This window comes from Eleutherodactylus coqui, chromosome 2, assembly GCF_035609145.1.
Source record: "Eleutherodactylus coqui strain aEleCoq1 chromosome 2, aEleCoq1.hap1, whole genome shotgun sequence".
Taxonomy (NCBI): Eukaryota; Metazoa; Chordata; class Amphibia; order Anura; family Eleutherodactylidae; genus Eleutherodactylus; species Eleutherodactylus coqui.
This window is the reverse complement of record NC_089838.1, coordinates 22,826,857-22,845,662: the sequence shown is the minus strand read 5'-3', so window position 1 is coordinate 22,845,662 and position 18,806 is coordinate 22,826,857. Positions and strand designations below refer to the sequence as shown.

At 42.3% G+C, this 18,806-nt stretch overlaps 1 protein-coding gene across 2 annotated transcripts in view; it reads left to right on the top strand.

The window, feature by feature from the left end:
* EBF1 (EBF transcription factor 1) overlaps nt 1-18,806 on the top strand; it is a 368,977-nt gene that overhangs the window by 307,860 nt on the left and 42,311 nt on the right. For both annotated transcript variants that reach the window (XM_066590478.1, XM_066590477.1), the window contains exons 9-10: nt 3,616-3,746; nt 9,030-9,156. In XM_066590478.1, coding sequence (XP_066446575.1) covers nt 3,616-3,746; nt 9,030-9,156 — 258 coding nt within the window. The remainder of the gene's footprint in view (nt 1-3,615; nt 3,747-9,029; nt 9,157-18,806) is intronic.

Here is an 18,806-nt window from a genome sequence, read left to right as displayed (position 1 = left end):
ATCGTCAGGGTTCTCTTACTGTATATTGCCAGCCTCTCTGCTGTCGGAGCCTATCAAACGTGTCACTTCATGCAGTACTGGCTTTAGCCAGCATATAGCGCTGTTGTATAACGGCAGAAAAAGAGTAAGCCCCCTAGGAAGACCAGGATACAAATTGGATTGGAAAGGGTTACGAAAATCTGCTGTAGAATTGCTATTATTCCATGGGAAGGCTGACTGGTCCTCCTTAAAGATACACAGTAGTAGAATTAGCATAATTAGTATTAACATTTGACTTGGGGTCTGATAGTTCTCTGCCCTTACATGTGAGCTCAAGATACTATTTTATGAATGTGCAACAATCCAGATTATCTGCTAATCCACCACTTAAGAAGTCCCATTAATGCCGGAAAAAAAGGACTTTTCTATTTATCATTTCTGTACTCCGTAGCTTTACAGCCGAGGCCCTTCTTTTTCTACCCTCTAAGCCCCTTTTAATTTTCCTATCATCGCGGCCTGGCTGTCTGCGTCATTCAAGCCCACCAGTAAATATTACATGTCCTCTAGACAAAGTTCACATCCTATAAATGAAATGTAAACCACTTAATCTGTTAGATTTTTAGCACTTGTCGGTATTTGCCTAACAAATCCCTGGGCTCGTGGCCTTTGATGATGCCTTGTAGGAACGCTAACATGCCAGATCAGCTGCAGGAGAGACAAAATGACATTTACATGGCTTTCATAAGCCATCGCACTGAAGGGGTCCTTAAACAGGCAGGGCACGGTAATATTTAATAAACGGCGCCAGCCATCACGGCTAGAATTTGCATTTTCCGGCTGCACGGTACATTTGGGATAAAAGCTTTTATTTGTGAAGTGATCATTATTTTAACAAAGAGGAGCTACTTGATAATTTCCATTTTAACTCTCCAATACGCTATCAGCTATTCAGGACTATTATGCTAAATTGTGACTGTAATCATGTTATTGTCACAGATTGAAGAGGAGGGGGTTCTCCTCTGATGTTTTAACAAAAAAAAAAAAAACCACGGCGGTACATTTATCTGGCGACTACCGGAGAATGATTGTGCCTCGCTGGGCCTAAGTAACACATTATTAGAAACTCCTTCTGCATCCGCACTGGCAACGGCGATGGCGCAATTTAGTCCTAGAAAACAGGATATTTTGCCACAGCGTAATTCTATAGAAGAGGCTGAAAACACAACTTACCGGAGGCCTCGTTTATCAAAACGGACTGATGGAAAAATTGGCGTTGTTGGTCATCGCAGCCCATCACAGCTCAGAGTTTATCCTACCAGATACGTTTAAAGGGGTTTTTTTGTTTTACACTCTACAACTTTCTAATATACAGTACTTTGCCAATCAGTTCCTCCAGGGCTTATTCACACGGGCGATTTCAATGTTTGAGTTCTGTCCGAGCTTGAAACTGACAGAACTTGGATCTATTAAAGTCAATCTGTATACACGGTGTAATGAAGAAGACTGATCCAGTCCTATATCTCAATACTGGTGTCCTATATTGAAATAACCGTAGTATTGGAAATCCTGGATGCGCTATACGATGGTATAGCACATGGGCCTCCAGGGGCCCGCGCCATAGATTTCAATTTTCTGTTATGACCCTTCTAAGGCTGCCTGTCCACAGGCTGGTTTGAATTGCGTTCCCCGCGGCGATAATCCGGCCGTGGGTAACGCAGTGAAAGCTCTCCATAGTGTTGCTATGGAGAGCGCTTGCCCCCTGTCCATGAGCGGAGAATCATTGAGATTCTCCGCTCGCGGGCGGCAATTCGCAGCATGTTGCGAATTTACCGCGATACTCCGCGGGTAGTCTATCTGTCAGATAGGCTGAAAGCGGAGATCCATCTGCCGGCTTCTGCTCCCGGGCAGCGGGATCCTGCGGCAGATCTCCGCCGCGGGATACTGCAATGCCGTGGACAGGCAGCCTTAGAGAGAGAATAAGAGGGTAAATTGCAAAGTTGAAGAGTAGTATGTAAGAAAGAGAAATCTGCTTTCTGTGTCTATCTATCTGTCTCATATCTATCTATCTCATATCTATCTATCTATCTATCTATCTATCTATCTCATATCTATCTATCTCATATCTATCTAATATCTATCTATCTCATATCTATTATCTATATCTATCATCTATCTCATATCTATCTATCTCATATCTATCTCATATCTATCTATCTCATATCTATCTATCTATCTATCTATCTCATATCTATCTATCTCATATCTATATCTATCATCTATCTCATATGTATCTATCTATCTATCTATCTCATATCTATATCTATCTATCTCATATCTATCTATCTATCTATCTATCTATCTATCTCCTATCTATCTATCTATCTCATATCTATCTATCTATCTCCTATCTATCTATCTATCTATCTATCCCTTATCTATCTATCTATCTATCTATCTCATATCTATCTATCTCATATCTATCTATCTATCTCCTATCTATCTATCCCATATCTATCTATCTATCTCATATCTATCTATCTATCTATCTATCTATCTATCTATCTATCTATCTATCTCATATCTATCTATCTATCTCATATCTATATCTATCATCTATCTCATATCTATCTATCTATCTATCTATCTATCTCATATCTATCTATCTATCTCATATCTATCTATCTATCTATCTATCTATCTATCTATCTATCTATCTATCTATCTCCTATCTATCTATCTCATATCTATATCTATCATCTATCTCATATCTATCTCATATGTATCTATCTATCTATCTAATATCTATCTATCTCATATCTATTATCTATATCTATCATCTATCTCATATCTATCTATCTATCTCATATCTATATCTATCATCTATCTCATATCTATCTCATATCTATCTATCTATCTCCTATCTATCTATCTATCCCATATCTATCTATCTATCTCATATCTATTATCTATATCTATCATCTATCTCATATCTATCTATCTATCTCATATCTATATCTATCATCTATCTCATATCTATCTCATATCTATCTATCTATCTCCTATCTATCTATCTATCCCATATCTATCTATCTATCTCATATCTATCTATCTATCTCATATCTATCTATCTATCTCATATCTATATCTATCATCTATCTCATATGTATCTATCTATCTATCTATCTCATATCTATCTATCTATCTATCTCCTATCTATCTTTCTATCTATCTATCTATCTCATATCTATCTATCTATCTATCTATCTATCTATCTATCTATCTATCTCATTTATCTATCTATCTATTATCTATGTATCTATCTATCTATCTTATATCTATCTATCTATCTATGTATCTAATCAATCTCTCTCATATCTATCTATCTATCTCATATCTATCTATCTATCTCCTATCTATCTATCTTTCTATCTATCACATATATATCTATCTATCTATCTCATATCTATCTATCTATCTATCTCCTATCTATCTATCTCTCTCTCTCATATCTATCATCTATCTTATATCTATCTATCTAAAATGTAAAATGCTAATGTCTTATTATATAAAGTATTGAGTGGTCGGTATAATAATGCATCCCCTCTTTCTCCCTACTTATTGTCTTTTGTGAATCAGCTACACCATGTATCAAAGCCATCAGTCCCAGCGAAGGATGGACAACTGGAGGCGCCACGGTCATAATCATAGGAGACAATTTCTTTGATGGCTTACAGGTCATCTTCGGCACCATGCTAGTCTGGAGTGAGGTAGGTGTTACTGGGAAATGAGCTTCTCTGCAGCAATGGGGGCCATGAAAATGTACAAGTCATACATTATACATTTATGTTCCACACAAATCCCTGGTTAAGTCCTGAGTGACAACTAATGGAAAGTCTTACTTGCTTTTAAAATCAGTAACAAAATAGTAATCTCTATAAATATTCATAAAGAGCCATAGAAATGTCCAATGTAATATTACTTAGCAAACTGTAAATTGTGGTTTGGTTTCCAAGAAAATTAGGACTGAAGGCAAGAATGCAAAATGAGGCAAAAGATTAGTTAATATGGCAACATCTATTATCAGCATTATAAGGGTTGTCAACCTTTTCTTAGCCACCCAGCAGCTCTTGGGACTCAAATGACTAGCTGTCCAGGTATTACATACATAGATCATGAGTGAAGGTCCCAAGTAGGGTATGCCCTACATAATGTTCATATACCCTACTATATATGAACATTATGGACATTGGGTTGATCTGACATCCCCTCTACATGTTAAAGAGGCTGTCCCATGAAAAGAAGCTATTCCCTGTCCCAAGGATAGGGAGTCTGAGCACTAGGGGTCCAAAAAGTCCCTGAAGGAATGAAGTGGAAGTTAAGCATATGTGCTGCTTTATTCATTTCATCGGGACTTCCAGAGATAGTGGAGTTCTTCGATATCTCTGGCAGTCCCACCGAAATGAATGGAGGGATAGTGTGCACACATGATCACTGCTATATTCATTTAGAGACACCTTGGACCCTATGTGGTCTGTTAGATATCATTTTCATCTACTATATATCCTTTTCTCTCCTCCATCTAAGGACAGACTAGGTCCCTTAGGTTTGAGACGTGGAGCCGTTCCTGTCGAGACGATCACTCTACTTTTAGGCAGGGCCTGCCAAGCCCAAGTTGGTTAGAGAGAGCTTTCCAACTGCCATATTGGTGTTTCCCATAGATATGTTGGTTCATAATGGACATTAATCGCGTCAACATTTGACGTGTTGTTGACCTCCATGAGGGTCATCGTACTTGCTCCCTGCATGAACGTAACAACTCCAATGCCCATCACCAATGGTGTTGCTACCGCCTAGCACCGATGGTATATGCTCCAAGGCACCACTTTAATTGTACCTGCACCCTCCCCTCGGTCAGTGCCCAGCCTTCAGTATCCCACAGTGCTTTATGGCCCTAAATAGTTTGCACTCATCTAAATGTATAGCAGGGGGGAATGTTCTTTCAAACTAGCAGATAAAGTTACCTATAACATTAGCGATACAAGATAATATAATGTTTCTTAAAAGTTTACTTTACGCCATTGTCCCTTTAGGGCGCTATTTTTTACCGTAAGAAAGGGAAAGGTTTCTAGAATGACATGTGCATTGTATAAGAACAGCGCAGTTAATCATTGTCTCATCTCGCGGAGAAGAGGGAATCGCCTTGTGTTCCTAGTCAGTGTGAAATCTTTGTCAGGATTCCATTCAGAAATCCCCACCCGGCAGGACAATACCCGGCTCTGCGCGAGACGTATGAAGACAGCGAGGGAGCAGTTCAGATATAACCGGGAGGCAAAGTGCAAAAATCCTATATTCTAGAGAGCTTTACAGCATAAAAAGCCTCCTAACAAGGAAACTCCTTACAATTCCCGGGATTTGAGTGCTGTGCGTGGCGCCATTGTTATCTGGCACATTACACGTGTTGGGGTCGCGACTCTGATACATTTATTACAAAAAAAGGACGCGGCTAATGAGATTCCGAGCACTGAATTCCTGACGTTTTAGGGACAAGAAGAGCTGGAGATGTGGGCTAATTGATACATTTGGGTTTTCCTGGCTTCTGCTGACCCCCTACCTATCTGGTTTCACATGCGGTTGCAATCCACCCTGTCAGCTTGTTCTTTGCTGTGAAACTTGAGATTCATCACTTTGCTATTCTCACACTTTGTCCCTCATGCTGTTAGATTTCACTGTGTATTTTTATGAGCTGATGCTTTTTTACTGTTCTCTGAAAGGACAATAATAATCATGGTTTATACCCCTTTAAATGAGGATTTACGCATATGGCGCCAAGGTATTCTGTAACGTGGTACAAAATCAGGCCCTTCATCATTGGAACGTTGGCAAGCCCAACATTTGTGGTGATTGTAGAATATTTCCCACTTGGTCTAATACTGAAGCTTGTACATCTCCAAAGTGACCACCCAGGGATAGTGATCCCGTCAGGGGTGTAACTATAGAGGGTGCAGGGGATGCGGTTGCACCCCGGCCCAGGAGCCTTAAGGGGCCTATAAGGCCTCTCTTCTCCATATAGGGAGCCCAGTACTATGAATAAAGCATTATAGTTGGGGGCCCTGTTACAGGTTTTGCATTGGGGCCCAGAAGCTTCAAGTTATGTCTCTGTGCAGCATGGTTTAGGTATGGGTACGGGTACAGATACAGATAGAGGGGGGGCCCAGCTCACGTTTTGCATCAGGACCCCTAAGCCTGTAGTTTCGCCCCTGGATCCCGTCAAACACTAGTGGTAGATTGTAGGATCAGAAGATGGCCAGGACTATCTAAACGGGTTGTCAATATCGGAAGGGACAGGAACTCAGATTTTCAGATAATAGAAGGTCTGGTTACTCACTATGGGATTCGCCATGGGATTAGTGACTGTCTGGATCATTTTTGTTCCCGCAGTTTGGGTATCGGGTTAGAAGAATCCTGCATTGACAACTCATTAAAGTAGTCATGGTCATCTTCATCTTCAAATCCAGTAATCTCCCACTAGGGTTTACTGGGATCACCATCACTGTGCAGTCATTTTGGAAACGCACAAGCAATGCCAGCCTTGGGTTGGATGGAACCCTGTGCATAATATATTTTGTGTTACCCACTTATCATAAGAAAAACAAACTATAGATATTGGCCTGATAAGCAGTCTGGCTGTAGAAAGCAGCAAGATAGCAGCATAACCAAAAAAAGAACAGATCAATAAAGAAATACAGTACCAGAACCAAGCTCATAACATAAATAAAGCAATGGAACCAAGTTCACAACATAAATACAGCACAAACTAACCTCGGTACATACTGTTGATACAATACCATAACCAAGCTCATAACCTAAATATAGCACCAGACCCAACTGCAGTTTATAGATACATTACCAGAACCAAGCTCATAACATAAATACAGCCCCAGAGCCTAACTCAATAATATAAATACAGCATCAAAACCAACCTCAGTACATACATGCAATGTCATAACAAAGCACATAACATAAATACAGTAGCAGAACTAAGTGATCATATTGTGGGGACGCAAATGGCTAATTGGGGGTGCTTTGGAATATCAGAGGGGAGGAGATAGAGTCAGGAGGAGGATGATTCGGGTCCTTCCACAAGACACTGCCACATGAAGGTAGATCAGCTGGTAGATGGAGCAATCGAGGAAGATCACCTCCAGTCCACATATGCTGGGTGTCCCTCCTACAAGCTGGTGGCCAGCGCCCTTTGCGACAGCATGAGTCGCACATAAATAGGACTGGCCATGCACACAAGCTTCAGTATTAGACCGACTATGAAATATGCTACAATTACCAAAAAGTTTACTGCTAGCCAATGGTCCAATGACGAAAGGCCTGATATTGTAACAGTAGAATATGTTAATTGTATGACCTAATTTTACATTTGATGAGAATAATCATGGTGATAGACATGTAAAGGAACATGTAAATTCCAGTTCCATGGTCAAGTTGGAGCCAAAGACTAAATATCCGGGTATCTGCTAGGTTCAGATCACATTTCATGCCATTTTCAGACTGGTAATTTACCCCAAAATTTTGATTTCCGAATGGTGCCCATACACACTGCGGCCAATCCATGGTAACTGTATGCAGATACTGGTAATTGCAAGACATCACCTGGACACGCTACTGTGTCATTTAGCAAGTCCAGATGCAATCTAACAACTAGCGGTGAACCACATGCATCATCCACAGCATGTATGGGCACCTTAGGATGCTAGTGCACAAGTGTTAGTACACAATAGATAACTGTCAGCTGAACAGCCACCACACACATCAGATGATCAGCCGCCATAATCAGTGGATTCGTCCCATCAATATTTAATGTGGTTGGCTACCCTATCTTCTGCATTTTACCGCTAATTACTACCTGACCCGTACTAGCACTCTTATCATCAATGGTAATCCATAAGTAGTTAAGACTCCTACAGTTTCTTCCAAATAAAGAGGTTACATTGGCCAAGTTGGTAATTAGTCAATGGCGTGCCTATAAGGGTTGGAGGGAAAGTAATCGCAATCTGGCTTTAACAATTTAGAAACCCATAGCCCAGATAGCCCTATAAAAAGTAGGATTATGAGAAGGTGATTCAATAGTCAAATCAGTGACTTCTTAAAGAGGTTGTCCCACTTGTAGCTGTTTTGCTGCAGGAAGCAGACAGCTCCGTGCATTATGCAGTGCTCCAAGTTGGTACTGCAGGCTGAGTCCCATTCACTTTAATAGAACTCAGCCTGCAGTACCAACCTGGGGTACTGGACAATGTACAGAGCTGTCTGCTTGCTGCAGCAAAATGACTAGAAGTGGGATAACCCTCTTTAATGCTCTGTAACATCTTCACTCGTCCAAAATTCTATATTAATATCTTAATTTAACTTTATAGGGGTTGAAACTTTGTCTTTTTAAAACTGATATCTGAATCCATCGATAAAATTCAGGCTGCTACCACTAGGGGGAGTTTATGAGCGTACAGCATACTGTTTAGACATTAACCTGCATCATAAATGTATACAGCAATCTCTTTAGCTCCCCCTAGTGGTGGCTGCAGATAGCCATATTTTTTTTTTAAATTGGCCCTACGGTATGCCTATGCAGGAGATTTGGAGCTCCAAACGTTAAAGATACATGAATCAACACAGAATGTTGTATTTACAAATGATATGGCGTTAAAAGGTGGAGGTCCACTTTAGAAGCAAACATTTGGCTGTGGCCATAAACATATTTACTCATCCCTTAGTATGAAATCAGTATTTGATCCACTCTATAACGAAACATTCAACTTTTAGCATTGAGTTACAGTTAGAATGGCATTAAAGTGCATTGTATCCGTAACACTTTTATGCATGAGGTACATTGTCATCGTCTCCCACGTGTTCCGCAGAAACACTGACAAGTTAATTGCATCTTTTGTGCTTTTGTTTATAAAGATGTGTCACCGAGACATTACGAAGAATTGGAAACATACAACTATCCCTTCATTAGCTTATTGTAATTTGCTTTGTTTCTTCAGTTAATCACACCTCATGCCATCCGTGTGCAGACCCCTCCCCGACATATCCCAGGAGTAGTAGAAGTGACATTATCCTACAAATCCAAGCAGTTCTGCAAAGGAACACCTGGAAGATTCATCTATACAGGTAGGCTTCATATATAGTGCTTGACTTATATCTGTGTATGTGGGAAACCCCATCCAATGGGCCTTAATATCTGCCAATATTTACACTGAATGGCCACTATATTAGAGACTCCCATCTAGTAGCTCATTGGACCTCCTCTGGCATGCAGAACGCGTACAATTTGTCATGGTGTAGATTCAGTATTGGCTCATGCGGAAAGGAAGCTTCTTGTAGTTACCGCTCATTAGATGGAGGTACCGACATGTTCTGGCCCCAGTGAGAAACAATGCATTGGCCGGGACAACTGACAGGAAGGGTTCATCGATTCATGCTGCTTGTGCCAAATTCTATCTCTCATCAGCATGGTGCAACAGAAATCCAGATTCATCTAACCAAGAGATGGTTTACCACTGCCCAGTGATACATTTTTTGCTCTTTTGCCCACTGGAGTCTTGTCTTTCATTTCTCTAAAACAGTAATGGCCCTGGTACTGGTTGTCTGTTGTCATAGCTAATGAGAGACGAGTTAATTGGAACACCAGCATTGTATTCAAATACAATTTGTTTAACTTTGCATTACCTATTCTCTGAACAATTCTTGGCATCCTCCTTTGACCCCTTTCATTGCCAAGTTGTTTACAGCAACATGATCCCCTTTTGATGGATGTTTTTCCTTGCTCACACATTCTTGGTAGTGTATGAAACTCCGACCCCGGCTAGTCTAGGACCGATGACCAGGCCTTGTTGGAAGTCACCCAGATCACTGAATTGTCACATCCTATTGTGAATTCACACTGAAACTTGTCACATGATTTTATGCTACATTGTGAGGTCATGTGTCTAATTACCATACAAGGAAGTACCAATGGTGAAAGGACCAGGGTCTCTAGTAAAATGGCCCTTCAGTGTGGTATGAACCAATACTTTTGCTTGTGGTATGTCAGTGATGTGATGAATAGCTGCTTACACCACAGTCACTATGGGTATACAATACAGTCCATGATGTATAACCCCTCTGTGTAGATGGACTGGTTAGCAGGCGCTAGTTCTGTATCTAGCTCTGTCCGCCCCTGGCTGTTCCCTCTTAATAACTGATCAGCCAGGAAATAGAGATCAATCGTAGAGGAGCTGAGGCCAACACAAACATATCGACAAACACAAAGCCAATAACAGCCCAATGCAGAAACTTCATTCATCATCTGAAAGAGAAGACTCGGGAGAGAATAAACCCATTGCCAGCCACAGTCTCCGAGACTGCGATGAGACTCCCAAGTCACTGCAATGTGAATAGTTATCAGCTTTAGAAATGAATGGAGATGAAATGATTACGTTAATTACTATTGGTGTAAGAGTTAATACTGGCAAATTATAGGAAGTACTGCACTGGGGCTGATTTGGGGTATGGATGCAATGTATTCTTCAATTTGGGGTGCTGTATATGGGTTGAGATCATTGTATGGGGCTGGATCCACGGCTTCAGAAAACAAAATTGGGATTATTCTGGGATGAGTATGCTGCCTTCTTACCATTCAAGAGTTAAAGTGCTGTAAGGTAACTGATCAGGGGCAGTGCCGGCCTTAGGTTAGATGGCACATTATGTGGAATTTTTTTATGCCCCCCACAGCATACGAAAAAAAACATATTGCACTGCTAGGAAGTCAGCCTAGACTGTAGTAAAAGCAAGCAATTAACATAAATATAAGATCAGAACCAACCTCAGTACATTAGTACAGCACCAGAACCAATCTCAGTATATAAATACAGCACCAGAACCAAGATCAGTATATAGTTACAATACCAAAACCAAGCACATAAACATAAATACAGCCCTACAACTCAGCTCAGAACATAAGTACAGCACCGAAACCAAGCTCAATACATAAATATAGCACTAGAACCAACCTCAGTACATAAATGCAGCACCAAAACCTGGCTCAGTGCTTAAATACAGTATGAATCAACCTCAGTATATAAATACAGCACCAGAACCAAGGTCAGTACATAGTTACAATACCAAAATCATGCGCATAGACATAAATACAGCCACACAACTAAGCTCAAAACATAAAATACAGCTCCACAACCAAGCTCAGAACATAGATACAGCACCGGAACCAAGCTCTCAACATAAATATAGCACCATAACCAACCTCAGTACATAAATGCAGCACCAAAACCAAGCTCAGACACTGCCTGACAGAGGAAAAACATCATCTTGCCAGGTGGACTTAAAGGGGGCAATGGCCCGTGGCCTACATACACCTAGTGTCCCCCTACAAGCTTGTGGCTAGCGCTCCACATGTCGCACGTAAGGCGGCCATGCTCAGGAAATAGTGCATGGTTTGTGGGGTCCAGTCGTCATCATCACATGACCAAGACAGATTTATATCCACCAGCTAAAAAACAGTCTAACTGAATGACAGCAAGCAGAGATCTTGAATAACATGAGAAATGGATACAAATAACTTTTTATTATACGAATAACTGTTACTTCTACAAACCAGAATATCCCTTTAATATTCACGGAAACGTTTGCAACGGTTGACAGCAGCCAAGTGCATAAATGGCTGTTAGCGTTAAGTTCCATTTAAAGCAAGGTTTTAATTGATCCGTGCTAATATCCCGCTCACATGATCTGTGCCGGTTCCCCGTCCTATTTTAAAGGCAGTCATAGAAGGGTTCATTTCTTTCACCTACGTTTTTTGTCTCGGGCTTAGCTTTTTTTTGTTATTGCACATGAATTAGAGCCGTAACCCAAGTCCCCACTCTTTAAAGTAATCAGAAAATTTATAGAGCAGCGGATAAAATAATAAAAAAAGAGGTTGTAGGGATATCGACCCCGTGAAAATAATAACACGACTCATCTGTAGGAAGAAGAAAAATGAAGCAGTGGAAGGGGGGGCGTCTGGTGCGTGCTGCTGTGTGTATTGATCCAGAGGACAGAAGCACACGTTCTTCTTCTCATTAGCTCTTGGCTCCATGGTCTCGTTACATGGACACCGCAGCGCTCAGAAGGAGGTGGAGAGGGGGGTGAAAGGAAGGATCGCAGCCTCTGACCAAGAAATAGGAAACAGATCCGCAGCAGCCATGGCCAAACTCACTGTCACCTTCCTACTGTGACAGGACGGCTCCTTTTTCATCCTCTAAGACTTGACATAGGGGTAATTATACCACTGACATCCTAAGAGCCATTTCCCAGTGGATGAAGCCCCCTGGAATATGTGTCCATCACTCCAGAGGAGACCTGGCCTTTTACAAGGGTCAATGAATAATTGAAGGTTGGCACCAGTTAAATGCACATTTGGCGCTTGTTGAAGAATTTGGGAGTTTTTGACCCATTGTACAACTGGAATTGCAACTGATGAAGTTATAGGTGTCATTCTTCCTGTGTCTTCTGCTAGTCCAGTGACCGAAGCTCTTAAGTTAGGGCTACATGACAATGTGTTACGCGACAAGAAGATTGCAGGCCTGCACTGCAACGCTGCATGTAAAGCTGGGGCTACATGGCGACATGAGTTGCATGCAACAGTTGCATCTAATGATAGTCAATGGTATCACGTTGTGACTGTGACACGGTATTTGCAGTAAGTCCAACTGGATTTTGGCTGCAAGTTGCTTGTGACTTTTTCCAAAGTCTCATGCAACTGCAAATTTCGTGCGATTTGGCTGTTTTCACAGTCAACTCATAGCTCTGTAACAATAGCGCAATAAGAAGTTGTGCAACTTTCTTTGTCACGCAACTTGTGATCTCACAACACTGTCGGGGTTTAGCCCTATCCTTATGATTGCCAATGATGTCGCGTTGCAACCTGTGACCTAACATGACTGCAACATGACAGTCACAAAACATCCAAATTAGTTGGATTTTGGTCACATACAACTCCTTTCCACAATATAAGTTGCATGCAACTGCAACTTTCCTGCAGTTTGGTTGTTTTTTAACATCCATATCACAGCTTTCAAAACAATAGTATGACAGCAAGTTGCCGTCAAGTTGCACAACTTTTTTGTCACGCAACTTTTATGCAAATGTCGATGGGTAGCCCTAGCCTTGTGATCGTCAATGGTGCCGCGTCTAACCTGCAGTCTAACATGACTGCGACATGACAGTCGCAGGAAATCCAAATCAGTTGGATTTTGGTCACTGGTCGCAAGTTCCGTGTGACCTTTCTACTATAGATATCACTATATGACTGTGTCTTAATTGTGACCTGTCTCCGATTTGGACATTGTTTAGCAGCCAAATTGTAGCAACAGCAAGTTGAAGAAACAGCACATAATTTTTCCGGTTGTATGACTTCTCTGAGACCCAATGTCACACAACCCTAGGTTATATCTGAGATTTTGGGTGGAAATTTGGGGAGAAGCTAGTATGCCTAATGTAAATTGGCAGAAGGTACAAACTCCTTGTATATTGTGTCCTGGTTAACCTGGTATGCAGGAACTTGGTGATATAAGGCAGCAAACTAGCTAGTGTGACCCATGGAGTAACTAAACTGCACAATGCACATTTCAACACAACGAGCTATCTGCACCTAGGTTGCTTTGCTCAAGACCAACTGCTGGTACACTATCTAACCAAAGGTAATTGGACACCTGAGCAAGAATCAACAGTAGTATTTATTTCGATATGTTACTACATTGTGGGGCCTCCTTTGGTAATAATGATATCAGCTACTCTCTTTGGCATACCTTCTCTTACCGTCTGATACACTTCAGATGGTATTTCCCTCCATTCATCCTGCAAATGTCTGGGAAGGTCTTTCAAAGAAGATGGGTGCTGTTTCCTGACCCGACGTTTGTCCTAAACATGTTCAGTAGGGTTCAAGTCGGGACTCTGTGCACGCCAATCTAATCGTGGAACATCCATATCTGCATACCAATGTAAAACAGCGTTGAATTTGTGAGAAGGCACATTGTCTTCTTGGTAGTATTGCTGACCATTCCCAGAGTATTACCACATTGTCGGCAGCACTTTATTATCTAGAATGTCAGGGTACACCTCCATGTTCATGGCTCTTGTCACTGCAACCAATGGAGTGAGACCATGCCACGTAAAACATCCCCAGACCTAACGGTCCCTCTGCCGTACTAAACAGTTGGCACAGTACAGTCAGGCAGAAGGTGTTCCCCAGGATCCTCCACACCCAGGTACGGTCATCCGATGTGAAGATGTAATAGTGTTATTCATCACTCCATAGAACGTTCTTGCATCAATGCATTGTGCTTCATGCTCGTGTGCAGTGCCATAACCTGTATATCCAGTACCATGCATGTACCGTAACAAACTTTGTCTGACACCTCCAAGAGTCTCCATCTTATGTAGCATGGTTTAGGAGTCGGACATGTGACATTCTAATAAGACACAACCCATTCTACTGATAGGGGTGTCCAAATACTTTTATTAGGATACTATATACAATATACCATTGTTTCCCCCACCTCTACTTGGCAAGCATATTTACCCTGATCTCCATGGGTCTCCCAAAGCCTAGTGAGTCCTGGCATCTTCTCAGGTATTGTCTTTGGCTTAGACTGCTCTTGAAAATGCATCTGACATCGCAAGCCCATTATTGTATAGTTCTCCAAGGTAAGAAGGCAACATCAGATTGGCCTTGTAGACGTCAGGTATGGCCTATCACCATAGAAGCCGTCAACCTACAATAAGCATGACTAGGAGAGGGAAACTGGACCAAAGTCATATTGGTATGAGAAACGCAAAGAAGTAACAGAACCTCTTGTTCCGAACCGAAACTTACTACCATCAATGAAATTATAGGGACTTCTTTGTTATTTTCAATTACTTCATTCAGGAGGGTCAACAAGATGCCCCCATCTACTGTAGACCCTCCAATTCCATAATGCTCCCACCAGAAGTTGACATATGTGTCTCAGTCTACTTCCACGCCACCGCAAAAATTAACTGAAACTTCTATTTTTCTACTCAATATGATGTGTAACTTTATTTGGTGCCCATTTTAGCCTTCAAGCCTTTTGCTACCTGCTCCACCTGGCTTTCCTTCACTTCTCCAGCACTCACCCGAAATCTGCAGCTGTTTCCTAATCAGGCACTTTGGACCAATTCTTCTCTAGTACCAGGGCTACAATGCTCACAAATCAGGACCGGCCCTTTGCAAGTGTCAAAGACACAGCTGCCGCTTTTAGTCGCAGGTTGAAAACTTAAAAAAACCAAATTTGGTTCCTTTTCTAAACAAGCCACAAACCTCAATCTACACTTAACTTCCAAAATGTGAAATTTATGAGGAGAGAAAGCAATAAAACGGTTACAATCTGGCGTTTGGTCCCTGTCTGTCGGCTCCCAGCTGCCCCTTTTCTTGCAGAATGTGGCTGCCCTGAGTTTATTAAAGGTTTTACCACTTCTCACTTCTGCTTTCTGCTAAATGGCGGGGATAAAACATCTAACTGCCTGGAGAGTTGTCTGTGTCACAGCGTGTACATCTGTCTGCCGCATTCGGAGATATAGGGACGTCGTCTGAAGAGGCTTCTACTACACGGCTAGAAAATGGCCTCAATCTGCTAGCTTTCCGCTGACTGCTGCCGTGCAGTATAACTGTTCAGCCCTTTCTTCCCGGGTCGAAAGCATTACGCTCACCATAAAGCGGCCAGGTACCTTTACACGCACTGATCTGATTGGCTGGTATGGACAATGACATCATTTTCATTTCTCTGTACACCAGTGCTAAGTTGCAACCAGACACAATGGGGCTTATTTACTTAGGTCAGAGTTTCACATGCCGGTCTAAGTAAAGACTGGGCCCGGCTACAAGCAACAAGAAGCGTAAGACTCTTAACCCTTTCCAATCCACTGTCTGACGTCTGAAGACATTCTGATTGAAGGCTGTACAGCTTTGATGTCGGAAGACATCCAGCAGGGTATTCTTACTGTATATTACTGGCCGCTCTGTTGTCGGGGGCCTCTCCAGCATGTCCCATACCCCAGTACTGGCTCTAGCCAGCAGATGGCGCCATTGTATAACGGCAGAAAGAGAAAACCCCCTAGGAAACCCTGAATCCAAAATTGGATTGCAAAGGGTTAACACATTTGTCCCTGTACCTCAAGGCCCCAGATGAAAACTCATGCCAAGAGGCATCCCCATTATGTGGCGACCTGAGGCCTCCACCGCAAGCGGCAGTTTGTATGACCCGAGAGGGGCGGCGAGTTGCCAGCCGGACAGTGATTATTTTTTTACCGGCCGGTTAAAGATAACAGTCAACTGGGAGGCATTTCACTCACCCAGCTCACCTCTGACCGCTGCTGAGTCTGTGATACCTGACCTCTCTACTCGGTGTCTGCATACGTTTCTGAGCGCAAAACCAAAAACCAGCAAAAGAAAGTGGCATTAAGGCTAATGCTATGTTTGTAGGGCTTCTCAGATTTTACGTCTTAGGTAAGTTAACATCTGGATGCAGAGTTTTCAGCTGGAAAACACCGCAAGAAACAAAAGACGCAGCATTTTTGCAAAGAAGTCTATGGGGCCTTTCGCACAGGACAGAAGAAGCTGCACGACGCACGAAAGCCACAGTGAATTTCGCACCAAAACCGCAGGCTACTTGAGGATTTTAATGCGAAATTCAAAATGGCTTAAAACTAGAGATGAGCGAACCTACTCGGCCACGCCCCTTTTTCGCCCGAGCGCCGCGATTTTCGAGTACTTCCGTACTCGGGTGAAAAGATTCGGGGGGCGCCATGGGTGAGTGGGGGGCTGCAGTGGGGAGTGGGGGGGAGAGGGAGAGAGAGAGGCCCTGTTCCTCGCTGCTACCCCCCGCTCCGCCACGCCTCCCCCCTGCCCCCTGGTGCCCCCCGAATCTTTTCACCCGAGTACGGAAGTACTCGAAAATCGCGGTGCTCGATCGAGTAATTACTCGAAACGAGTATATTCGCTCATCTCTACTTAAAACCTGTAATTCTGCATCAAAATCCGGTGTTAGACCTGCAGTTTTTGATATGGATCTCCGCAGCTGCGGATCTGGCTGCGTCCTACGGCGTGATTTCGTCCCATGTAAAAAGCTCCCTATATGTGACACCAGACTTATTAGAGAGGTCTCATAACTGGATTCAGTATTCTGCTAGTGTTTCTGGACTATTGAATGACAGATGTGTTTTTTTTTATTATTTTTTTTTTTACTTGGGCTTATAGTCTAAGTAAAAAAATAGCCATATCCAGATGAATGGATTCTGTTTCTATCCAATTTCGGACCAATTTTTTTAGTCCGAAAATTGGATTTAAAATGGTTTGTGTGACTATCCCGTAATGGAGATGTTCTTCTTCCTAAGCATTAATAGGGTAGTGCTTGCAGCGGGGAGGAAGTACTAGTAAATGGAGAATTAGTAAACACGTGGCATCACTACTCTAAGTAGGTGCATCAGATAAATTGGCGCTTCTGGGAACAAAGCTGAAGATGACGGTTTAATGATTTCACGTCAGACTCTCTGAGAGCTGATTAGTAAGTTTGGTTAATTGAGGACCCGACTTTAGAAGACTAATACCGGCAGACACCCAGACTTCCACTTATCCAGCTTGGTGCCAGTGCGGAGGGGTTAAACAAGGTGTGCAGACAAGGAATTATGTCGTCCATTACATGTGTCTCTAGCATGTACCGCTGTGTATTCTCACCGGCACGCAGACACTTTCAAAGGCCCAATATATTGTGTCAGTCTTCCACTTTAAACCTCAGAAGCATTACTTCTGATTATGTAGCTTTTAAGTGTCTGCTCTGTGCTTCGTTCTGGGGAGATGAGATCCAGGAATCAGAAATCAATGCTAATATAATCAGGAAACTGTGGAAGATGCTTCCTCGTGTTACAGAGGCTCCGACATCAGACCATTATTTATCACCAGGTCTGGAGGACGGAGAAGGGGGGACAGGAGACCACATCGCTGTCGTCAGGATGGGATGGCATTATATGCCTCTTCGGATGTAGCTGAGCTGGATTGTCACTTACATCTTTGGAGTAGCATCATTAGTACATCAGAAGGTCCCACTTAAATGATTTTGAAGATATATCTTTAGGCCCATGTAAAAGCACATGGGGAATATTCACTAAGACCGGCATTTCGTACACTGGTCCGAATGTAAAATGCGCCGGAAAAAAATGCAACTTATGCGCCAAATATCAATACCAGAAGTGTATCTTGAAATCTCTATGTTCCAATGCAAAACATGTAACTGTGCCTTTACCTACCATTATACTACTGGTGTCTTTTTATGTGGTGTAAAAGCCCTTCAGCCCCTATAGGCACTAGAGCCCGGGGGCAACTTCTATATCACAGTTTTCCAACTCATTTTCAGCAATGCCACATCAGCATTATGGTTTCCTCCAAATTTGATTGGAAGATTGTATTTTAAGGAACATATTAAAAAATGGGGGGCCAGAGAGCATATAGACCAGAGCATGGTTCTAGTCCAGAAAATTGGGGCACAAGTCCACCAATACAAAGCTTTGACTCTATACGACCAGATAGTCAGAGAAAAGGAAAAATTATGGGACTTAGCAGAACCTGGGGAAAGGTTCCCAAAAAATGCCATAGGACAGAGTCCTTATTCATTAGGTTAAGCAGCAGTATAACACAACCAACTCTCCGATCACAGGATATGGACAGGCGGGCTGGAACACACTGTCCTCTGCAGGACGGTAGCAGGGGCCAGTCG